The 25,702-nt window shown below is 38.5% G+C and overlaps 1 protein-coding gene across 1 annotated transcript; it reads right to left on the bottom strand.

Annotated features, from left to right (window-relative positions):
• Positions 1-1,934: 1,934 nt before the first annotated feature.
• Positions 1,935-25,472, bottom strand: LOC128689444 (tubulin alpha-1 chain). The gene is made up of 5 exons (XM_053777752.2): positions 25,333-25,472; positions 17,585-17,807; positions 15,916-16,088; positions 3,044-3,172; positions 1,935-2,930 (listed from the first exon to the last, which is right to left on the bottom strand). Exons 1-5 carry the CDS (start codon positions 25,333-25,335, stop codon positions 2,103-2,105), a joined length of 1,356 nt encoding a protein of 451 aa, XP_053633727.1. The 5' UTR covers positions 25,336-25,472; the 3' UTR covers positions 1,935-2,102.
• Positions 25,473-25,702: the final 230 nt, after the last annotated feature.

Below are 25,702 nucleotides of genomic sequence, written 5' to 3'. Positions count from 1 at the left end.
CTATTCTCATTATCAAGTCACTGCAGCGTACACTGATGGACTTAAGTGCCTTGAAAGTGTCAGGGTGTGGAGCAGCTTTCCCGGACAGTTATTCGAAATAACTTACTAGACTTTGTTTTTTCACAGCCAAGTTGTATAAAACTCTTGGCAGTCAGATATTGCCTCAATGCTTGCCTTGTCACTGGTAGCAATTTCAGTCTTCCATATTACGTTGGAGGCTATCTAGTAATTTGATTCCCCTCGTCTCATCGTCCTAAGTATACAACTTTGGTTATGCCTCATTTCTAGTAAACACTAAGACGACGTTTTCTGTAGTTCCTAGACACTTAAATGTCCCTGGCAACGAATAAGCAAGATTCCGCAGCTAACATTATACAGAGCCTGGGGAGGGAATTGAAGGCATTCAGGCTCAATTCAGGGAACCCGAGCAGATCCAATACCGTAGATCAAGAACCCCTCACCAGCATCGAGGAACCTTCCTCGAGGGGTGTTTACAATGAAATACATTGTCTAACTATGCTTATGTTCCTAGATATCGTTGTCATGTTTAGGACTCGCTCACCTATCAGACATCCCACTCACGGACATCTCAGGAAAGAACGCTCGGCACCACTAAGGATTGCGAAGTTAGGCTGTTGGTTCATAATTTTTATAAATTGTCTTCATTAGCAGAATGCATAATTCCACTTCGTCTTCACCGCCCTCCTTGAAAGTCGCACCCTTTGACTTAAACTTACTGCCTCCAACAATAAATACCTCTGGGGAAGAGATGAAATCAAACTATCAAGACTGGGATGAAACAATGAAATTCCACTATTACAGTGCAGTTGGAACTTTCCAGAAGTCAGATTGGTGTAACATTTCAAATTTTCAGCTACGCATCCACTAACCAATGGGGCAATAGTTGTTTAGACAGAACATAGCGTGCAACTGTAAAGTTAGAGTAGCACAATTATGGATTTTGATTCTACAACTATGACTAATTTTTTCCTAACACTTGGTACTGTGTACAGCCCGAGTAACTTTCTTAGCTCAAAAGTACCTATTTTAATATTAAACAATGCACACAATCTTAGGAACAATACAAACTTAAAGCTATTAGGAAAGCAGGTTTCGAGTGCCCAAAACTAATTATATTTATGGGAAAAGTTTTATACAAACCTCTGAACCAGTAAGGATCATACAGCTGAGAAGGAAACAGGTTTTATTTAACTAGAGGCACTAAACCCATGAGAGGTCATAAAGTGCCTGGGGAATAGAAGTTAAAGGTCCAATTCCTTAGCTTAGGAGCTCGCCAGCATTTTCAAAATCTGCCTCATTAATTTAAAATATCCATAAAGCCCTCAAATTAGTATTAGCAACCATTTCCTGACAAAATCCAGGTTACATAAATAATGTTCACTGGAAATCTAAATTCATAGCAATCATACAGAACCTGAGGAATAAGTAATCAGATCTGATTAGAGGGAAGGTCTGAAAGGGTCATACTGCACCACAGAGTAGGATGCAAGCAAGAGGTTATCGAGTTGGCACAATAGTCGTCTTAAAAACTATCTACATCAGACAAAAATGATAAAACCTCACTCGTTGATTTGAGTAGCCTGTATTTAGTCATCTATGGAGGAGCTCCCTTACTACCAATCTTTTATACCAGTTTTGTCTATACAAATCAATGTTAAGTATTTGACTTTGCGAAATTATGTTGCTTAAAATTATCTTTAAAAGTACAGGAGGGCACTGCAGAGCACCTTTTCGGTGTTCCATGCGTTTGTCTGCTTCAAAGGAGCCATTGCACATTAAGTCCCACATGCTGGTGATTTTAACAATGGTTCAATTTTAAGCCAATGAAAATGTTAACACCAAAAATAGGTGCTGTATATGCAGGGCACTCCTGTGCAACATTTAAAACTAAGGCATTAAATAAAATAGTGCACTGAAAAATTTAGCATATATTTGAAGTAAAATAAAATCAATGAAAATATATTTTTGTAACTAAAATGGTATTATTTGGAAAAAATATGTTTTGATGTAAAAGTACTTCAGGAATGTTTACCTCCAGTTTAACTAATAGCATGTGGAAGGTAATTTTCACCTTAATATTTTCAATATTCATCCCCATCTTCAATGTCTTCGCCATCAGCAGAATCCATGCCAACTTCTTCATAATCCTTCTCCAGTGCTGCCAAATCCTCACGGGCTTCAGTGAACTCTCCTTCCTCCATGCCCTCTCCTACATACCAGTGAACAAATGCACGTTTGGCATACATCAGATCAAATTTGTGGTCAAGACGTGCCCATGCCTCTGCAATAGCAGTGGTATTCGACAACATGCAAACAGCGCGTGACACCTTTGCCAAATCAGCACCAGGAACTACTGTTGGTGGCTGGTAATTTATGCCAACCTTAAAACCTGTGGGACACCAATCTACAAACTGGATGGTACGCTTCGTCTTGATCGAGGCAATAGCAGCATTCACATCTTTGGGGACAACATCACCCCTATACAAGAGGCAGCAGGCCATGTATTTCCCATGTCGAGGATCACACTTTACCATTTGATTGGCTGGTTCAAAGCAAGCATTTGTGATCTCTGCTACAGATAACTGCTCATGGTATGCTTTCTCAGCCGAAATTACGGGAGCATAAGTTACAAGAGGGAAATGGATCCTTGGGTAAGGAACTAAGTTAGTTTGGAATTCAGTCAAGTCAACATTTAAGGCACCATCAAATCTGAGGGAAGCTGTAATGGAAGACACAATTTGACCAATGAGTCTGTTGAGGTTTGTGTAAGAAGGCCTTTCAATATCTAAATTCCGGCGACATATATCATAAATTGCTTCATTGTCTACCATGAAAGCACAATCCGAGTGTTCGAGGGTTGTGTGAGTCGTCAGGATGGAGTTGTATGGCTCTACCACAGCAGTAGCAACCTAGAGGGGAAAAATAAAGAAAGCATTAAATTTTAGTACATGTCATATTCATATACTAAATGCAACAAGCAAACATTGGCAACTGCACTTTTTAATAAGGAATAGACACTCACCTGGGGTGCAGGGTAGATGGCAAATTCCAGTTTACTCTTCTTTCCATAGTCAACTGAGAGGCGTTCCATTAACAGCGATGTGAAACCTGAACCAGTGCCACCACCGAATGAATGGAAGATAAGGAAACCCTGAAAGAGAATTTCTTTAGTGATAGGCATATTGAAGGCTCAAAGCTACTCTTGAAACTATGTGAACCACAAACTCGAAACTAAAAATGGATGGTATGAAGATTAACTATAGTCAAGTTTGCTCAGTAACCTAAATTACAATGATTTACAGATTGAAAAACATTTGTACAGTAGGGCCCCACTTATACAGCAGGTTAAGTTCCAGGGTACTGCTGTAAAGCGGAACAGCATTAAAAAAATTACACAGTAAATTCATTACTTAAAATATCTGTGGTTTTAACGTTGGGGCAAGAGGTTAGTAGTATTAATTGCAGGAAGTCTGGTGGGGTAGCTCCCACACCAGCTACCCTAACTACACGAAATATGACAAATTTAACCCTTTGACTGTTGCAAGCCCATTTCTGAAACTGTCATTCTATGTTGCAAATTTTTTTTGGGAAAAAAAAAAAAAAAAAAAAAAAAAAAAAAAAAAATAAGAGAATCTTTTCCCAATGCTAATGACACCATAGGTATGAAATCTAATCGAAAACTTGCAGAATTACGCTCCCGCTAAGTTAGCGATTTCTGATTTCACCAACTTTGAGCCCTATTTTCAGCCAATTCCATTGTTCCAGTCGACCAATCTCGACTATTTTTTTTAGAACTCCATTTTTTTTCTATCAATTGAATACAAGAAACCGCCCATTTATCAATTTTAAATATCCAAATTAAAAAGACGCCAATTTCAAAATAGGGTCCAGAATAAACAATGCAGACATTCTTGGCTGCTCCACTTCTGGTTAGTGTGACTTTGTCAATGGTCCAAGTCGGACCGAAACGTCGTCGTAAGCTTCTCTCTTATGTGCGGGTTATTTGTGTATCGTTCCAGTCACGGTATTGTGCCTTTTTGTTATTCTTGGCATTAACATAACATCCTCTGTTCATCAGTCATCTCCAGACCCCTCTTATTTTGATTCTTTTTTAGTCACACAAAAATCGAAGATTTACTGTTATGCAGACTACTGCATTATTGTAAAAATGGTATAAATAACATCAGTGCACTAATGAAAGATTAGACTCCAAAGTTGATGTGTACTGGATATGTGGCATGATTTGCTTACTCTTGAACATTGGTAAAAATCTAACATTTCTGCTACTCTGAGCTCAAATTTAAGGTAGTTTTCATCATGAAACTAATCAAAATCACCACTATTTCTGTAATACGTTTTCCCTTGTATCAAATGAGACCATGAAAATGAGAATACAACTATAAGTACAGTGGACCCCCGCTTTACGATCGGCTCCCAATACGACCAATTATGTAAGTGTATTTATGTAAGTGCGTTTGTATGTGTATGTTTGGGGATCTGAAATGGACTAATGTAATTCACAATATTCCTTATGGGAACAAATTCAGTCAGTACTGGCACCTGAACATACTTCTGGAATGAAATAATATCGTAAACCGGGGGTCCACTGTACTATACGAAAATACACCTCAAAGTCGGCGTTTTAATCCAAAAACAGTCTGAGTATTTTTTTTTTTTTGTTGTGCACTGCGTGCCGCAGGATTTTTTTTTTATGCAGTGCACACTGACCCATTCTCTCACGTGGGCCTACCAGCTTTCTCCTGCTTGATTTGAAGCCACTAGAATCAAGTATATGTACGTCTGAAATACAGTCACTGGATCAGAAGAAATGCATATTAACATCAGTCTACTTTTGGTTCAAACAAGTACATTTGCACGAGTTGGTGAACCACTTACCCCACAAAAATTGCAGTAGAATAAATAGCTACAAGTGAAGGCATACGAAAGGAATAATTTTCTAGTTACCCCCAGTAATAAGAACAAAGGAACACTGCAGCATGCCTACTGGCCCATGCAAGGCGGGTCCAAGTCTCCTACCAGCTTAAGCCAACCACCAAACCAAGTGAGGTCAGGTCACATCCACTTAAGGAATGAACATGGCATCAGACCAATTAGCACAAAATAGTCAGGTCCAACTTACACTCACTCGTGTATTTATCAAACCTATTTTTAAAACTGCATGTTTTAGCTTCTATGACAGTACTGGGGAGTTTGTTCCACTCATCCACAACTATTACCAAACCAGTACTTTCCTATATCCTTCCTGAATCTGAATATTTCCAACTTAACCCTTTGACTGTTTTGGTCGTATATACTGTACATGTTTTAAGAGTCAGTGTTTTTGACGTATTTATACTCCAAAATTCTAGCGGCTTCAAATCAAGCAGGAGAAAACTTGTAGGCCCACATGTGAGAGAATGGGTCTGTGCGAGTATAAAAAAAAATCCTTCAGCACACAGTGCATAACTAGAGAAAAAAAAACAACTGACAGTTTTTGGATTATAATGCCGACTGAGGTATTTTTGTATAGTATTTATGGTTGTATTCTAGTTTCCTTGATCTCACTTGATAGAACAGAAGACATGTTACAGAAAGAGATGATTTTGATCGGTTTCACGATGAAAAGGACCTTGAAATTGAGCTCAAAGTAGTGAAAGTGTTCGATTTTTGCCGACGTTCAAGAGTAAACAAATAGCGTCACTGTCCAATACATGTCCAACCGGCCATTCTAATATGCAGTCATGAATGGGCGATTATCAATAATAATGCAGTAGTCTTAACAGTAAATCTTCTATTTTTTGTGCAAATAAAAATAAAAAATGGAAAGCAGTAGTAATACAAGAGGGGCCTGGAGACACGACTAATGAACAGAAAACGTTATTTTAGTGCCAAGAATGTCTGCCTTGTTTATTCTGGACCCTATTTTGAAATTGGCATCTTTTGAAGTTTGTTAAATTGGTCAAATTGCCAATTTGACCACTTTATTGGGTAGTTGAAATCAGTAAGTGGGCAGTTTCTTGTACTCTATCAATAGAACAAATGGAGTTCTAGTGAAACAGCTATGATTTTAGTCAATTGGAACAATGGAATTGGCTGAAACTAGGGCTCAAAGTGGGTGAAATAGCCAGTGTGAACATTGCATAGATTGTTAACTTTGCGAGAGCATAATTCGAGTTTTCCACCAAATTTCGTACTTTAGGTGTCATTACCATCGAGAAAAGATTATTTCATAAGATTTTTTTTTTTTTAATACTTTGACAGTTAAGGATCAGGGGTCTCAACACTATAAAGTGAAGTGAATGACAATGGGAAAGCAATAAAGGGATTTCTTTTTCTTTTTGGGTCACCCTGCCTTGGAGGGAGACGGCAAACTTGTTAAAAAAATTAGTTACGAAGACTGCGAAGAGGTTAGGCGACTACTGAAGTTCTAACCCCCCCCCCATCCTAGAATAAAGGCAACCAACCTGTTAAAATTTTTTTTAATGAAACTAGTTTAATAGCCAGTCTAAAAAGGAGGAAAATATATGGATATAGTAGATTAAAAAAAAATTTAAACCCTAACCAAAACATGTCAGTTTATGAAAATTTGCATTCCTGATTAAGTGGCAGACATAATAATGAAGTGCTAAACCTGTGGCAGACAAAAAATTAGCCCCACTTATGCAGCAGGTTAGGTTTGTGTTTACCACGACTTGGGAGTCGTGGTAAGTAGAAATTAAAGCCAAGACAACAGTGCCTAAGTGTGTATAAAAAGTTTAACAGATCACTAGGATTTATTTCAACAAGTGCAAGTAACGTAATTCCAAGAGTTATTTTATAGCTCTCTACATCACTAGTGAGGCCTTGCAAAATATGCTGCTCAGTTTTGGTCTCCTTACTACAGGATGGATATAGATTCATTAGAGAACATTCAGAGAAGGAGGACTAAACATATTTAAAATACAAGGAATCTCCCATATGAAGATTGAGTCTTGAATCTTCACTCTGGAGAGACTTAGAAATGAGGGGAGATATTGTTGGAATGAGTGATAAAATACAGGAGATATCGAATCAGGTAAAAACAAAAAGTAATGGATTTAAGTTAAATAAATTCACATTTAGAAAGGCCATAGCTAAGTACAGCCTCTCCTCACTTGAGGACCGAGTTGTGTTCCTAAGATCTCGTCGGTAAGCAAATCTGCAATGAGTAGCATACTATAATGGTAAATTTTTAAAGGTTTATGCATTAATGTACTGTATATTGTAATAAACAAGAGGAAATCAGCTGTAACACATTTTGGTATGCATACTGGTCAGAGAACCTGTCAAATCTGAGTTGTTGGTAAACAAGTACATCACTGAGGAGAGTACTGGTTTTCAAGCAGTTGTGGATGTGTAGAACAGTCTTCCGAGTAGAATAATCGAGGCTAGGACCCTGGGTAGCTTTAAAGAGATTGGAGAAATATACAGGTGGGAAGGGCTGGGTGTGATTGGTGTTGTGGGTACAGGAGTAAATTCTTCGGTAGCAGTGGTTTTGGCAAGGACCTGCCTTGTATGGGCCAGTAGGCCTTCAGCAGTGTTCCTCCATTATGGTTTTCTCCTTACTTTTAAATACATATAAATGCCTGACAACTTTTACAGTATCACATTAAATGTAGGGTTAGAGGTGAATAGCATTTATTATAGGTAGTCAGGTGTGGTAGCCCACCCAGCTACCACCCCTCAACTGTTTTATTGCGATTGTATACATTTAACTTGACATTAAAGCATGATTTTTTTTTTTTAAAACTACCCTTAGATGTGATCATAAATGTGAGAACAAGACACTGAGAAGGTGAACAGTGTGAACAAGTAGTAGACAGTAAGACTAATGTGTGTTAATACCTGTCCACTTGCTGTTCATACACTTTCATTTCACATTAGGCAAGTTTTTCCACACAATACAAACACCTTATATTGTGTACAAGTTGTCTTCATGTTGGTGCAGTAGAATAAACCAACACACTCATGCACAATTAACCCACACGTAAGAGGAGCTTACAACAACATTTCGATCCGACTTGGACCATTTATGAAGTCACACTAACAAAAAGGAGAGGGAGTATATATAGGCCAGTAGACAGGGACAGGACAAGAGAGGTAGTAGGAAATGAAGGAGAGGTAGAAGTATAGTAGAGTCAAAGACTGATAAAGAGGAGCACTGCAAGGGAGCTAGGAAGCCACAAAGGGTAGGAAGAACAAAGGGAAAGGGGGGAGGGGTAAATAATAATGGACCAAATACCCAAGGCAGAAAAAACTCCAAAGGAGAAAGGAAAGGGGAAGAGAAAAGAATCAGGTTAAGTCATAGGTGTTCTGAAGTTCTGAGCATTTTACAATGTAATGGGAAAGGAAGGCTTTTACAGAGACAGCCAGGACAGATTCATACAAGGAAAGTTGTGTAAAAGGGAGGATTCAACTAGAGAGCGACTGAAAATTAGACGTAGAATACAGTCTTCGCAGAAGACCAGTCAACAGGATGACTGATCTCTACCATGACAAAAGAGCTGTTGTCGCAGGCTCCTCTCTCCTACGTGTGGGTTATCTGTGTATTGCTCCAGTCATGGTATTGTGCCTTTTTGTTATTCTCGTGCAACACGATTTTTAGCAAAAGATGCTAAAAGTGATTATTACTATGCTTATTGAGTCTTCACCATGTGTACCGGCATGCCAGCAGTTTCCAAGTAAATTCCAGTACGTGTAAAATTTTTTTTTTATTAACACATCAGCCGATTCCCACCAAGGCAGGGTGGCCCGAAAAGAAAAACTTTCATCATTCACTCCATCACTGTATTGCCATTGGGGTGCTTTACATTAGTTATAAAACTGTAACATTAACACTTCCTAGTGCCAACACTGTACTTCCCCTCTCCTGGACTCAAGTCCGGCCTGCCGGTTTCTCCGAATCCCTTCATAAATGTTACTTTACTCATACTACAACAGCACATCAAGTATTAAAAACCATGCATCTCCATTCACTCATCAAATATGCTCACATGCTTGCTGTAAGTCCAAGCCCCTCACACACACAACTTCCTTTCCTCCTCCCTCCAACCTTTCTTAGGCCAACCCCTACCCCAACCTTCCCTTCACTACAGATTTATACTCTTGAAGTCATTCCGTTTCGTTCCATTCTCTCTACATGTCCGAACCACCTCAACAACCCCTCATCAGCTTTTTCGATAACAGTTTTGGTAATCCCGCACGTCCTCCTAACTTCCAAACTATGAATTCTCTGCATTATATTCACACCACACAATGCCCCCAGAAATGACGTCTCCACTGCCTCCAGCCTTCTCGTTGCAACATTCTCACCCACGCTTCACATCCACGTAAGTGTGTTGGTAACTATACTCTCTTACATTACCCTTTTTCCTTCCACAAAGTTCTTCATCTCCACAGACTCCCAAATGCATCGCTCGCCCTTTTCCCTCATCAATTCTACGATTCACCTTATCTTTCATAGACCCATCTGCCGATATGTCCACTCCTAAATATCTGAATACTTTCACCTCCCCCATACACTCTCCCTCCAATCTGATATTCAATCTTTTGCCACCTAATCATCTTGTTATTGTCGTCAACTTACTCTTTCCTATGTTCAGTTTTAATTTTCTTTTACATATCCTACCAAATTTATCCACCAACCTCTGCAATTTCTCTTCAGAATCTCCCAAAAGCAGTGTAATCAGTAAAAAGCAACTGACAACTCCCAGTTTGTGTTTGATTCTTTATCTACCCTCTCATTCACTTCTTACAACCCCATCTATAAATATACTGAACCACGGTGACATTACACATCCTTGTCTAAGGCCTATTTCTACTGGCAAATAACCTCCCTCTCACCTACATACTCTAACCTGAGCCCCCCTATCCTCAAAAACTCTTCACTGCTTTCAGTAACCTACCTCCTACACCATACACCTGCTACACTGCCCCCCTATCCACCCTGTCATACGCCTTTTCCAAATCCACAAATGCCACGAAAACCTCTTTAGCCTTGTCTAAATAATGTTTACCTATACGTTTCACTGTAAACACTATCTACACCCACCTACCTTTCCTAAAGCCTCCTTGTTTATCTGCTAACCTACTATCTTACTCCTAATTCTTTCAGTAATAACTACCATACACTTTACTAGGGGTACTCAACACTTTTCTTTCAACACGCCGGCCGTATCCCACCGAGGCGGGGTGGCCCAAAAGGAAAAACTAAAGTTTCTCCTTTTACATTTAGCAATATATACAGAAGAGGTTACTAGCCCCTTGCTCCCGGCATTTTAGTCACCTCTTACAACACGCATGGCTTACGGAGGAAGAATTCTGTTCCACATCCCCATGGAGATAAGAGGAAATAAACAAGAACTAGAAAGAAAATAACAGAAAAACCAGAGGGGTGTGTGTGTGTATATATGCTTGTACATGCATGTGTAGTGTGACCTAAGTGTAAGTAGCAAGACGTGCCCGAAATCTTGAATGTTTATGAGACAGAAAAAAGGACACCAGCAATCCTACCATCATGTAAAACAATTACAGGTTTTCGTTTTACACTCGCTTGGCAGGACGGTAGTACCTCCCTGGGCGGTTGCTGTCTACCAACCTACTACCCAGGACTCGACAGACTTATTCCCCTATATAAAATACACCCACTTTTAAACTTAAAATTTTGGAAGTTTCCATTCATAAACAAGATGCAGAACTCACAGATGTAAACAGGCATTCACATGTCATAGCGAATCAGGAAGCTATATAAATTTTAGGCGGGCGGCGACGGCGAGGGGGTGGGGGTGGGGGGGTTGGTTGGTTGGTTTAATACGATATATCCATATTAGCAAATTCCTGTAAACGGGGGCCCTCCTGTATAGTTTACCTCAAGTTGTGCATGTTTATTAGACACCTATGAGTGCACACACTTCATGATTAACCCCTTCAGGGTCCAAGGCCAAAATCTGAAGTGGTGCCCCAGTGTCCAAGAATTAAAAAAAAAAAAAAAATCTTATGAAATGGTAGAGAATCTTTCGGTTTATGTAACAAAACAAAAAGTACGATATTTGATGGAAAATTAACGAAATTATGCTCTCGCGAATTTTGATGTGTCAGCGATATTTACAAATTGGCGATTTTGCTGACCGAGTCCAATTTTAGGCCAATTACATTATTCCAGTTGACCAAATTTTTATCTATTTCACTAGTATTACTTCTATTCTATCAATTGAGCACAAGAAATCGCCAAGTCAACTGTTACAACTACAAAATATAGTGATCGGAAATTGCTAATTTGGCCAATTTAACACAAAGTTCAAAATATTCCGATTTCAAAATAGGGTCCAGAATAAACAATGTAAGTATTCGTGGCACTAAACTAACATTTCCTCTGTTCATTAGTTACATTTTGAGGCTTTACAAATAAATTCCATTTTGATTTTTTATTCACACCAAAAAATAGAATATTTACTATTATACAATATTGTAATAATGGTATAAATATCACCACATTTGTGAATGTATATTAGACCCACAAGCTGGCATGTATTAGACATATGAGGTCGTTTGTTTACTCTAACATCAGCAAAAATTTAACATTTCTGCTACTTTGAGCTCAGTTTCAAGCCATTTTCAGTGCTAAAACCTATCAAAATCATCTCTATTTCTGTAATATGTCTTCCATTCTATCAAATGAGACCAAGAAATCGCAAATACAACTATAAAAAACATACGAAAAAACACTGCAAATTCGCTGTTTTAATCGAAAATCATGGTCTCAGTTTTTTTCTCTCATTATACACAGTGTCCTGCAGGATTTGTTTTATGTGGTGCACACATACCACAGATGTATTTGCTCATATCTAGGCCCAAATGTACCACTCACAGTTTATCAGAGTGAGCTGAGCTCATGGCATAGATCTATGGTTTGGACCCTGAACATAAAGCCGTAGATCTACGCCATGAGCTCGGCTCACTGATAAGCTGCAAGTGTTAAATTTGGGCCTAGATATGAGAGAATACATCAATGTAGTATGTGCACACCACAAAAAAATTCTGCAGCAGTGTATAATGAGAAGAGAAAAGAGAAAAGAGAGAAAAGAGAAAAGAAAAGAGAAAAGAGAGAAAAGAGAAAAGAGAAAAGAGAGAAAAGAGAAAAGAAGAGAAAAGAAAAGAGAAAAGAAAAGAGAGAAAAGAGAAAAGAAAAGAGAAGGAGGAGAAGAGAGAGCGCACCAGACCGTGATTTTCAATTAAAACAGCGACTTTGCAGTGTTTTTTTTTTTATTTTTTTTATAGTTGTATTTGCGATTTCTTGGTTTCATTTGATAGAATGGAAGACGTGTTACAGAAATGGAGATGATTTTGATTGGTTTTAGCACTGGAAATGGCTTGAAACCGAGCTAACAAATGACCTCAAATGTCTAATACATGCCAGCTGGTGGGTCTAATACTATTTATGGTTTGAATAAAAATTCATTATGTGAATAAAAAATCAAAGTGGAATTCATTTGTAAAGCCTCAAAACGTAACTAATGAACAGAGGAAATGTTAGTTCAGTGCCAGGATACCTACATTGTTTATTCTGGACCCTATTTTGAAATTGGAATATTTTCAACTGTTAAATTGGCCAAATTACCAATTTCTGATCACTATTTTGTAGTTGAAACAGTTGACTTGGCGATTTCTTGTGCTCAATCGATAGAATAGAAGTATTTATTAATTATAGTTGAGAATTTGGTCGACTGGAATAATGTAATTGGCCTAAAATGGGAGTCAAAGTCGGCAAAATCGCCGATTCGTAAATATCGCTGACACATCAAAATTCGTGAGCATAATTTCGTCAATTTTCCATCAAATTTCGTATTTTTGTTTTATTACCTTCAGAAAAAGATTCTCTACCATTTCATAAGGAGAAATAATTTTGTTTCTTGAAAATTCTTATAGACTCTGGTGTATACTTTGGAATTTGACCTCTGGATCCTGAAAGGGTCAAGTATTTCACCGATACTCAATTTCAGGATGATACAGACATCAAAATTAGCCAATACAGCTACGGGTACTAGTACTAATGAGATGTGGTTATTAAAAAATTAGCAAATATTAATAAGTGTTTAACAAGTGCTAGACCAATAGAAAAGGGTTTTGAAAGAACATAGCAAAGACAAAGTAAGAAATTAGTTTTTTTTTTTTAAACCTTTCAGGGTCGAGAGGCCCTCTCCTAAACTTGTTCTCAGGGTCGAAAATTCCCCCCCGGGTGGGGGCGAGATTTTTTATGAAAAGATATTTTCTTGATCACAATGACGCCAAAAGTATGAAAATTGATGGAAAACTTACGGAATTATGCTCTTATGAAATCAGCGGTCTCTATGAGGTTTATGCATTGGCAATTTTGCCCACTGAGCCCTATTTTCTGCCAATTCCAGTGTACCAGTCGACAAAAATCGTAACTATTTCGCTAGAACTCCATTTTTTTTTCTATCTACCGAGCACAAGAAACCACCCATTTACCGATTTCAACTATCTAATAAAGTGCTCAGAAATTAGCAATTTTGCCAATTTCACAAATTTTGAGATGCCAATTTCCAAATAGAGCCCAGAATAAACAAGACAGACATTCTTGGCACTAAAATAATATTTCCTCTGTTCATTAGTCACATCTCCAGGCCCCTCTTACATTTATTTTCCACTTTGAATTTTTATTCTTAACCCCTTTGAGGGTCGACAGGCCCTCTCCAAAACTCGTTCTCAGGGTCGGCCAAATTAAAAAAAAAAAAAAAAAAAAAAAAAAAAAAAAAAAAAAAAAAAAAATTATTTTCTCTTATGAAAAGATAGATAATCTTTTCCCGATCATAAGGACACCAAAAGTTTGAAATTTGATGGAAAACTTACGGAATTATGCTCTCGCAAAGTTAGCGGTCTCGGCGATGTTTACGCATCGGCAATTTTGCCCAGAGCCCCATTTTCGGCCAATTCCACTACTAGTCGGCAAAAAACATGAATATTTCGCTAGAACTCCATTTTTTCTATCGAATGGGTGCAAGAAACCACCCATTTATGAAATTCAACTATCCAGTACAGTGGTCAGAATTTAGCAATTTTGCCAATTTCACACAAATTTCAAAGATGCCAATTTCCAAATAGGGTCCAGAATAAACAAGAAAGACATTCCTGGCACTAAAATGACATTTCCTCTGGTCATTAGTCACGTCTCAAGGCCCCTCTTATATTCTTTTGCTTTCCACTTTGATTTTTTATTCTCACAAAAAATATAAGATTTACTGTTATGCAGACTACTATATTAGTGTAAAAAATGGTATAAATATTATTGGTGCACTTGTGAGAGAATATTAGACTCACCAGTTGACGTGTATTGCACGCTTGGCACGATTTGTTTACTTTTGAAATTTGGTAAAAATCGAACATTTCTGCTACTTTGAGCTCAATTTCAAGGTATCTCATTGTAAAACCAGTCAAAATCATCTCAATTTCTGTAATGTCTTCCATTCTATAAAATGAGACCAAGAAAACTAGAATACAACAATAAATACCATATGAAAATACAGTGCAAAGTCGCTGTTTTATTCCAAAAAAAAATTGTCAAAGTTTTTTTTTTCTCATTATGCACTGTGTACTGCAGGATTTTTTTTTAGACTGTGCACACTGACCAGACCCATTCTTTCATATGAAGGCCTACCAGCTTTCTCCCACTAGATTTGAGGGCGCTAGAATTTAGGCGTACTAGTACGCCAAAAACCCTGGGTCGTAAGCCGTACTAGTACGTCCAAAACCCTCAAAGGGTTAAACCAAAAATACCATACAAAAATACAGTGCAATGTCGCCGTTTTAAACAAAAAACGGCGAAATTTTTTTTTTTATCATTACGCACAGTGTGTTGCAGGATTTTTTGTTTTTATATTGTGCACACTGACCACAGACCCATTCTTTCATATGTAGGCCTACCAGCTTTCTCTCACTAGATTTGAAGGCGCTAGAATTTGCGAGTACCAGTACGTCAATAACCGTGCGCAAGCCGTACTAGTATGTCAGAAACCCTGAAAGGGTTAAACAGATGGGGAGAGAAAAAAAAAAAAAAAACACTGAAGCATGAAATACACAAGGGAGAGATGAGGGAAAGTACAATTGTTTAAACGAAAAGCAGTGCGGTTCATCATAGGCAATGCAGAAGTAAACACGTGATCCAAGATTACCTGGTACCAGCAAATATGGTTAAGATTGCCAGATTAAGCTCATGAATTTAAGAGGAAACTAGCATCAACCCTTCCCATCTTTCAAAGTGCCAGATCAACCTGGCTGTGATGGATGTTGGGGTCAATAACATACTAGTTAAACTTTTGACAACAGCCTGGCTTTATGTTAGAGCGCAAGGGCGGAAAAACTATAGGTTCACGACAGATACTAGTCTAGTATTTTTAATATTATTGTGATACTTAAATTAGACCTAATATGGAAACAAAAACAAGAATAAAAGGTTAATTTATTAAAATAAGAAAAACGCACATTTAAGAGAAAAAAAAATACTCATATGCCACGAGGATCTAATTGCACAGATGATTTAGCTGCATCAAGTACTTACAAGAAATAGGAACATTAAATCTGGATGAATATCAATTAGAGTAACTTGTGTTAAAATATAATTAAGTAAAATCAGACTATAATCTTTGAAAAAATAAACAATTAAAATTAATGAAGACCACACCAGATGTATAGTTCTGATCCTTTCAGTACAATTACTAAGGGATGAGGGGCTATAAATAGCAGACAATCATCACTATTTGAAATGATCCCCACAATGGAAGCCATTTCTTGGCCAAGGCCTTGAGTGTGCAAGCAATAGACAGTGCTAAATCAGCAACAAAGCAACTTTAAAATACTAACCTGGAGCCCAGTGCACTGGTCCGCTAGTTTGCGGATCCTGTCTAGCACCACATCAACAATTTCTTTGCCAATGGTGTAATGTCCGCGAGCATAATTGTTGGCAGCATCTTCCTTTCCAGTAATAAGCTGCTCTGGGTGGAAAAGTTGCCGATAAACTCCAGTGCGTACCTCATCTGGAAGATTCATGAAGTTAGTACATAGTAACTTTACATTTTGAAACTATGGCAGCTTTGCCAGCCAGTTAATTTTAACCCTTTCACAGTGGTGCCATAGTACTATGACTTATGAGCTAGTGTTGGTGCCATAGTACTACACTAAAATTCTATCCACTTCAAATCTAGCAGGAGAAAGCTGGAAGGTGTACATGTGAGAATTGGTCTGCATGATCTATGTGCACAGTATAAAAAAAATCAGAGCCAATGGTGCATTATGGGAATGCTATTTCAGTAGTGTTAGTTCAGCGTGCCTAAATGTAAAGAAATATTTGACTCCCTGGCAAATTTGGGACTCTTCCCAAGTGATAGTTCTAACAAATGAAAGTCAGTGAAGATGAATTTCATGGTTATGAAGAGTGTGACCAAAAGGAATGACCAGGATACCAGATGCAGATAGTAAAAAGGGAAGACAGCTTGGGTGTTGGGGGAAGACGGTGGGGAAGACTGCGTGTAAGTTTATCCAGGTATACATGAATATAGTTACATAGATTATAATACAGAGCAGCATGTGGAGAGTACCTAGGATAACCCAAAAAAGTCAAGCATGGGTGGTGAGGAAGACAGCATGGGTTTGTGTAAACCTGTTTTGTAAACAATGATAATGCTTGTGTGGTTAATGTGTTGCATACGAGTGGAGATATACAGATTATATTATGCATTATATTGGTCTCACAGGGCACAAAAGTTACTTGCAGTTCACTATGTCAACTTCATGCCTATCTTGGGAAGGAGAGAGAGAGAGAGAGAGACAGAGACAGAGAGAGACAGAGACAGAGACAGAGACAGAGAGAGAGAGAGACAGAGAGAGAGAGAGAGAGAGAGAGAGAGAGAGAGAGAGAGACAGACAGAGAGACAGAGAGAGACAGAGAGAGAGAGAGAGAGAGAGAGAGAGACAGAGAGAGAGAGAGAGAGAGAGAGTGAGAGAGAGAGACAGAGAGAGAGACAGAGAGACAGAGAGAGAGAGACAGAGAGAGAGAGAGACAGAGAGAGAGAGAGAGACAGACAGAGAGAGAGACACAGAGAGAGAGAGAGAGAGAGAGAGAGAGAGAGACAGAGACAGAGAGAGAGAGAGAGAGAGAGAGAGAGAGAGAGAGAGAGAGAGAGAGAGAGAGAGAGAGAGAGAGAGAGAGACAGAGAGAGAGACAGAGAGAGAGACAGAGAGAGACAGAGAGAGACAGAGAGAGACAGAGAGAGACAGAGAGAGAGACAGAGAGAGAGACAGAGAGAGAGACAGAGAGAGAGACAGAGAGAGAGACAGAGAGAGAGACAGAGAGAGAGAGACAGAGAGAGAGAGACAGAAAAACAAAAATATTCTTAAAGATTTTGCAAAGAAATTTTTTTTTTTCTGAATACTTCGACAGTGTGATCAGAGGTCTCAACAGTGAAAGGGTTTAAAAACTGAAAATTTAAAATGCACAAAATAAATTCCCATTTTGAAAGTTACAAGTCCTCACCAACAACAGATGGTTCCAGGTCAACAAATACAGCTCTTGGGACATGTTTGCCAGATCCAGTTTCACTGAAGAAAGTATTAAAAGAGTCATCACCAACTCCAATTGTCTTATCAGAGGGCATCTGGCCATCAGGCTGGATACCATGTTCTAGGCAATAAAGCTCCCAGCAAGCATTGCCCATCTGGACACCAGCCTGACCAACGTGGATGGAGATGCACTCACGCTGAAAAAACAGAACTGTTACAATAACTGAACATATTTTTCCACCAAGAGGATAGGCAGCATATTGCAAAGCAATTATTTACATTTATGTATCAAGACATAGCAGATCAACCTGAACAGTAGATGAGGTGAGGATGCACGCTCCTACCCAAATGGGAAAGGTAAAATTTTATCAATCTTATATAAAAGTGAAAAATAAACGAATATGCAAAAATGCATCTGGAAAAAACTTTTTTGGAGGTATAGTGCAGGAATTACTACACAAGTACTGAATGTGGCAATGAGGTGGTAAGATGAAGCAATGTCAAGTTTGAGAGCGATGTGAATATTGCGCAGAGAATTCAGAGTACAGATTAAGATTGGTATAACTACGGGGACTGAGGTGGTTTGGGCATTGAGAAGAGAGGGAGATAGGATAACTGAGGGTTTATCAATCTGAAGAAGCTAAGGAAATTTGTCATTAAATTGTGATGTCAACAAAATTCTGGCAACTGTAAATGAGTGAACAAGAGAATGTGGGAGGCCACCTTGCTTTAGGCAAGAGATTGTCCAAGGTTAAAGTTAGTTTTGGATGGATGAATATTTATATACCATTTAAAAAATACTTTCAAGAAGTCTTACCACAAACATGCAGAATAGAAAAATTCTCCAGAAAGACAGCATCCTCAACTATCCTTTCACTGCAAGCACTAATTGCCCTAACATTTTTCACATGGTTTGATAGTTTCTATTCCTGCAGCCCAACCCTAAGCCAGGCTTGTCTGGTCAACTCAGGTTGTATTGGTGAACTAGCATACCCATCAGTCTAGCTCATCTGGTACTATGCAGTACTTTCCTAATTTTCCCCATGGTTACTTGTTGCAGCAACATTTAGAGCTTTCTAGCAAGATGCAGAAGTTTGCCATCACTTAAAGTGATACAATAGATTTGCTTTATTTCCACAGCTACTTTTCACCATTTTCTTTTGTATTATGATGCATCATTTTTCTAGTTGTCATGAAGTGTGTTTAGGACAGGCAAGCCACCATTACGCATGTCCCTTCTATTCCACTGGGCAATCCTTATACAGTGGTCCCTCATTTTTCGCAATTAATCCTTTCCTGGAAGTGTGACTTATCGAAATAGACTATTTTTGAATCCATTTTCCCCATAAGAAATAATTTAAATCCAATTAATTTGTTCCAGACACCCAGAAGTATAAATTTTATTTCCCTTAAAGATTGTTTTACATGCACAAAAGAATGAACATTCAACATGACAGTTACCTTTATTGAAGGCTGTTGTTGATGAATGGAAGACAGGAGGAGAGAGGTTATTGTTTGGAAGAGGAATCCCCCTCCATAAGAACCAGGTCACTTCCCTAGCTTAAGTATAGATTTACATGCAGAAAAGAATGCCAAATAAATGTAAAGCACTAATAAAAAGTATAAATAAACATTAAACATCACACTTGCCTTTTATTGAATACTTTTGTTAGTGTATGGCAGACGGGGCAGAGAGAGGGGAGGAGAGTTTATTGTTGGATAATACGACACTAATATCAACTCTATGGCTTTTTTATCAATCACAATTCAACTAATATGACAAACTACATTAACCCTTTGAGGGGTCCAGAGGCCAAATTTCAGTGTGCACCAGTGTCCAAGAATTTTCAAAAAAATAATTATTTTTTCTTATGAAATGGTAGAGAATCTTTTTCTGAAGGTAATAAAACAAAGTATGAAATTTGATGGAAAATCTATGAAATTAAGCTCTCCTGAATTTTGATGTGTCAGCGATATTTACGCATTGGCGATTTTGCCGACTGACTCCCATTTTAGGCCAATTACATTATTCCAGTATCAAATTCTTAGCTATTTCACTAATACAGTGGACCCCCGGTATTTGATGGCATTGGTATTCGATGCATTTTAAGGCAAAAATTTCACCTCTGTATCCGATTGAAAATCTGGTATTCGATGAGATTCGTACGAGACGTGTCCACGTGTGGCCTGAACTGCCCCGTGTGTGCCAGTGTTTACAAGCCAGGCAGCGTGTGCTCATCTAAGGATACATTTGGTACATTCCATATGACTTTTTGGTGCTTGTTTCTGCAAAATAAGTTACCATGGGCCCCAAGAAAGCTTCTAGTGGTAAAAAGGGTGAGAATTAGTATGGAAATTAAGAAAGATTTTGAAGGGTTTGGGGCTAACCCTGAGAAGCCTATGCCAGTTGTGGAATCCAGTGTGCATACTTCGAAAATAAAAAAATGTGTGCAAAGTGGGTTGAACTGCAAACCTTCATGGATGAAAATCACCCTAACAGCTATTGCAAGCCGTGCTGGTGACTATTACAATGACAAATCTTAAATGAACGGGAGGTACAGAGCTCTATGGACAGATTTGTTGTGCAACAGAGGTCCAGTGACTCAAGCTGGTCCTAGTGGCATTAAAAGAAGGGAAGTAACCCCTGAAAAGGACTTGCTACCTCAAGTCCTAATGGAAGGGGATTCCCCTTCTAAACAGTAACAACTTCAGACACTTTCCCCTCCTCTGATGCCTACATCTTTCCTGCCTCAAGTCTGCAGGGGGTGCTGGATTATAATCCCTGGCAGGTCAGTGCTGCTGACCTATTGTGAAACTAACATGACACTAGGAAGCTATCCCAACATACCACTGACAGATGTAGTCTAAGGACACGATTAACCCTTTGACTGTCGCAAGCCCCTTTCCGAAACTGTCATTCTATGTCACAATTTGGGGGGGGGGGGATTTCTTACTATAATCTTTTCCCGATGGTAAAGACACTAAAAGCATGAAATTTGGCCAAAAACTCACGGAATTACGTTCCCACGAAGTTAGCGGTCGCTGATTAAGCCCTGTTTTTGGCCAATTCTGTTGTTACAGTTGACCAAACTCATAGCTATTTCTTTAGAACTCCATTTTTTCTATCAAATGAGTACAAGAAACCACCCATTTACTGATTGAACTACCCAAAAAAAAGTGGTCAGAAATTGGCAATTTGGCCAATTTCACACAAATTAAAAAGATGCCAATTTCAAAATAAGGTCCAGAATAAACAATGTAGACATTCTTGCCACTAAAATAACATCCTCTGTTCATTAGTCACACCTCTAGACCCTTATATTACTATTACTTTCTATTTTGATTTTTTATTCATAAAAAAAAAAAAAAAAAAAAAAAAAAAAAAAAAAAAAAAAAAAAAAAAAAAAATAATTTACCATTATGCAGAATACTGCATTATTGTAAAAATGGTATAAATAATATCAGTGCACTAGTGAAGGAATATTAGACTCCCCAGTTGACATGCATTGGACGTGTGGTGTGATTTGGTTACTCTAACTTTGGTAAAAATCAAACATTCCCACTACTTTGAGCTCAATTTCAAGGTCGTTTTCAGCATGAAACTAATCAAAATCATCTCTTTCTACAATATGTTTTCCCTTTTATCACACAAGACCACGAAAATGAGAGTTCAATGATAAATACTAAGAAAATACACCTCAAAGTTGGCGTTTTAATAATAAAAAAGGTTCTCATTATGCACTGTGTGCTGCAGGACTTTTTTGTGTGGTGCACACTGACCACACAGACCCATTCTCTCACATGTGGGCCTACCAGCTTTCTCCTGCTCGATTTGAAGCCACTAGAATTATCGAGTACATATACGTCCGAAACACTGGCTCGTGAGACGTATATATATGACCAAAACAGTCAAAGGGTTAATGAGCTGAGGAAACATTGCTTTAGTCCCAGGAATGCTTAGTCAATATTAATGGACTTTTTAAAATGGGATTTTTTTTCTAATTTTAGTTGAATGGGCACTTTCTGGTGCTCAATTGGTAAAATGGAAAGCACATTAGGAAAAATAGCCAAGAATTTGATTGAATTGAACATCATAATCACGGGGGAGCGCTAAACCAATAGGATTATACAGCGCATGTGGGGGGGTAGTCAGGCTTAATTCAGGGAACTGGAGCTCAGATCCAATCCCCTAGATAAAGAGCCTGTCAAGGAACCTCCCTTGAGGGGATTGAATTGAACAATGATACTGGCTTAAAATAAAAACCGCTGATGCACAAATTGCTTCCAAACTGCTAACTTCGCACCCGTGTCATTCCTGGTATTACCCCCAGCAATTTTTTCTAATTTCAGATGTCTTAAGAAATGCCAACAGCCCTATTACAGGGCTGAGTGTACTGGTCAAGGTTTAAACCCAAAAGGGTTTATAACCGAGATGCCTCTGACAAGGTTCAAAAATAAAAATAACAGAACCTTTATGCTGGTGTTTATCATGCTTATACTTAACAGCCTTAGAAATTATTCTGCACTATTTACCGAGGTAGACTGGGCTGGGCTTGGGGTATGGAATAAGGGACTACAGTGGTACCTTGACTTATGAATTTAATTCGTTCCACGACCGAGCTCTTAACTATTTGCTCTTATATCAAATCAATTTTCCTCATCGAAATTAATTAAAATGCCATTAATCCATTCCAGTCCCCCCAAAAAATCACCCCAGGGGCAGGAGAAAATAAATTATCAACTCTACAGCTTATTTATCTATCAGAATTGATCTAATATGACAAACACTAAGTAACATAGGAACAATACATGTATACATCTAGACTAAAATAGGCCATAATATGGCGAGTGTCCAAGACCAGTCCAAGCACAAAATCATTACTGCTCCTTCCTCTAACGTGTTCTTTGCTCCTGGGTAAGAAAATGGAGTTTTTGAAGAGGCTAACTGTGCTAGATCACTAGTGCAGCGATATATGAATATCTCGGAAGTTATTGACTCATTTCAAGAAGCCCGCCATTTATTATTGAAATAAATGCAATAATATTGACAGGAATCTTAAAATGATTGTTCTACAATTGGCTTGTGGAATACTGGAAATATTCCAAATATTTTGGAATTTCTGCGAGTAATGGGCAGGATATTTTGCAAATGTCAAAAACTTAGCAACTTTATTTTTCTGTAGAATAACTAAAGAATTACACTACTACCTTCAGTGAGAACATCGCACTAGCATTGTTTAACCCTTAAACTGTCCAAACGTAGATCTACGTTTTTTCAACATTTGGAAGCATATAAAAAACATTATTATTATTATTTTTTTTTACACACATTTGAAGTGTAAAAAAAAAAAAACTGATCTTTTTTGTTATATTTGAAAATATGTAAAAAAAAAAAAAAAAAGATCTATTTTTGGAGCACTATGCATGTGAACATAGATCTGTTTGGACAGTTTTAGGGTTAACAAGTACCAAGTCCCAAAACCATCTTTTGTTGTGCCATTTTGGCAGGGATTCTTGCAAATATTTTTAGTAATTTTTTTTTCACTCAACTTTGATTTTGGCTCGCAACTCAAAGCAAAAAAAATAGACCGAGTGACGGCTTGTAACTGAAAACTTGTAAATTGGGGCACTCTTAAGTCAAGGTGCCACTGTACCATAGTCTTCACTTTGTTACCTTCAGGAATATTTTAATCAGTGAAAAAATGCAGTGCTATAATGCTTAGGTATTATATACTGTCTGTAAAATACAAGGCATTTGGATTCAAGCCAAGCAAAGAAAAGTTTCATTAGACAGAGCCCTTCAGTGCCATGTGCAAACATCCTTGGGAAGAAATTACATTAATAATATCTATTTCTACATGTACAAGGTATACAGGCCTAGCCAACATTAATAACATACTACTATAAAGCCACTTGTTATGCAGACCATTTCAGGCAAATTAGGTCAGTTGTCCCAGGATGCAACCCACACCAGTCGACTAACAACCAGGTACCCATTTTACTGATGGCGGAAGACAACCAGTGTAAGGAATCACACCCAATGTTCCTGCCGTTGCCGATAATTGAACCCAGACCCCTCACCGTGTGAAGCGACAGCTTTAGCCACCAAGCGGGTCAGTGCCTGAAGCAACTGGAGACATTCAGGTTCAATTCATGGGATGGCAAAGCCAAAGTCCACTAGGAACCTTTACCCCTAAAATTGGGGGGGATATATGGTTGAAGTTTTAAAAATGGTGGACAGGAATAAATGGAATATAAATAATGTGCTGAAAACATCTAATGAAGACAGAACTTGCAGCAATGGGTTAAAGTTAGGAAAATCTGGGTTTAGAAAGGATATGGGAAAGCACTCATTTTGTATGTGGTGGAAAAGTGAAAAACTCCAAAACAGCATCATGAGAACCAAGAGTGACTTTAAAAATTAGAATGAATAGGTACACAAGTGAGTGGGTGGCTGCCAGTTGAACTTGTCTAGCAAAGGCCAGGAGACCTAACACAGGGCTCCTGTTATTTATACTGGGGGGAACCAAGGAATCCACAGGTGTTATTACCTGGAGTTTACCTGGAGAGAGTTCCGGGGGTCAACGCCCCCGCGGCCCGGTCTGAGACCAGGCCTCCTGGTGGATCAGAGCCTGATCAACCAGGCTGTTGCTGCTGGCTGCACGCAAACCAACATACGAGCCACAGCCCGGCTGATCCGGAACTGACTTTAGGTGCTTGTCCAGTGCCAGCTTGAAGACTGCCAGGGGTCTGTTGGTAATCCCCCTTATGTGTGCTGGGAGGCAGTTGAACAGTTATAGTGGCTGATAAATTAGATTTTAAGATCAGGGGTTACTACTAAATCCATACAGCTCATACATGTCCTGGTGAATAAGAGGTATTTATGTTAGATACAAGGAAAGGTAGAGGACGTCCAGGCCCTTGGATCAATAGCCTCCACCCCCTGGCATCAAGGTACTTGCCTCCCTTGAAGTACAAGGGAATTAAATGCATTATAACTACTTGGGTGGAACTTTTTCGTCATAGTAACCTTCTTGATGGGAAGTATTTAAACTAGGTTCCCATGAACACTAGGAAGTGTGTCAAGGATATCAGCCAAGCTCATCACCGGTTATTATACACGCTACAGGACGTCGAGCATGACCTACGCTCCACTTTTTAATTTATGCGTCATACATACACGCACTTTAAAGTATATAAACATGTAGAAAGTAATTTTTAATTAACACAAGATAACCCGTAGTTAAATATGCTACTTTCACCAGGAATCTATTTCTACTGTAGAAATGTTTTGCCTAGTATCCACTAGGAGCTCCTGTCATATGACACCCGTTAATGACGGCAGGCTTGCTACAATAAGGCAAATACGTACTTGGACAAGTTTTATCGAGTAATGGCGTAGTGAAGCCAGTCAAGTGATGCCGGTTACCACCCTCGAGGGCCCCACACTGGCTGAATCATACTCACTCCACATAAATGTGACTTTCGTTAACATCGAAACTAAAACAATATAATCCACATATAAAACGATTTAAATTGGAAATGCATTACAGCCCTTAAAATTTAGGAAGCCGTCCTAAAACGCGATTTTGAATCGCGCACGACTACAGCCACCTGTTGAATGTTGACCAATACACCTGTAAAAAATACATCCACAGCACGTATACTTCACCCGGAAACACGCTAGACTTCAGATGTGCTATAAACAACGTTAAAACTTACCATTTTGATCGATTTAAAAAGAAATAGCACGACAAGAAAGCCTCTCACAGGACCAGCTTTGGGTGTTCCCGCAATTGTCTGGAAAGTGCCACGTTGCTCACCTATTTATAATCTCTGATCACGTGATGTGCGCAGGTTTCAAACCTGGAGTCTGCGCATCTCAGCTTCCCTCCACACCCTCTTGGTCTACTCTCTCTTACAGTGATCATCATGATAATAATAATAATAATAATAATAATAATAATAATAATAATAATAATAATAATAATAATAATAATAATAATAATAATAGCACTATTACCAATAATAATTTGAGATTGTGTTATTCTATAGCACCGGCTCTTTCAAGAATTTCAGATGTCAAAATAAA

Source organism: Cherax quadricarinatus, chromosome 18 (assembly GCF_038502225.1).
Source record: "Cherax quadricarinatus isolate ZL_2023a chromosome 18, ASM3850222v1, whole genome shotgun sequence".
In the NCBI taxonomy this organism is placed as follows: Eukaryota; Metazoa; Arthropoda; class Malacostraca; order Decapoda; family Parastacidae; genus Cherax; species Cherax quadricarinatus.
Note: the sequence above shows the minus strand (reverse complement) of the source record. Positions and strands in the feature narration are given on the sequence as shown.

Excerpts from the sequence above, each read along its gene's own strand:
- LOC128689444 (XM_053777752.2), bottom strand. Across the intron at positions 16,089-17,584 it reads CCTGGAACCATCTGTTGTTG|ATGAGGTACGCACTGGAGTT; the intron begins GTGAGGACTTGT and ends TGAATCTTCCAG. Across the intron at positions 3,173-15,915 it reads ACCAGTGCACTGGGCTCCAG|GGTTTCCTTATCTTCCATTC; the intron begins GTTAGTATTTTA and ends ATTCTCTTTCAG.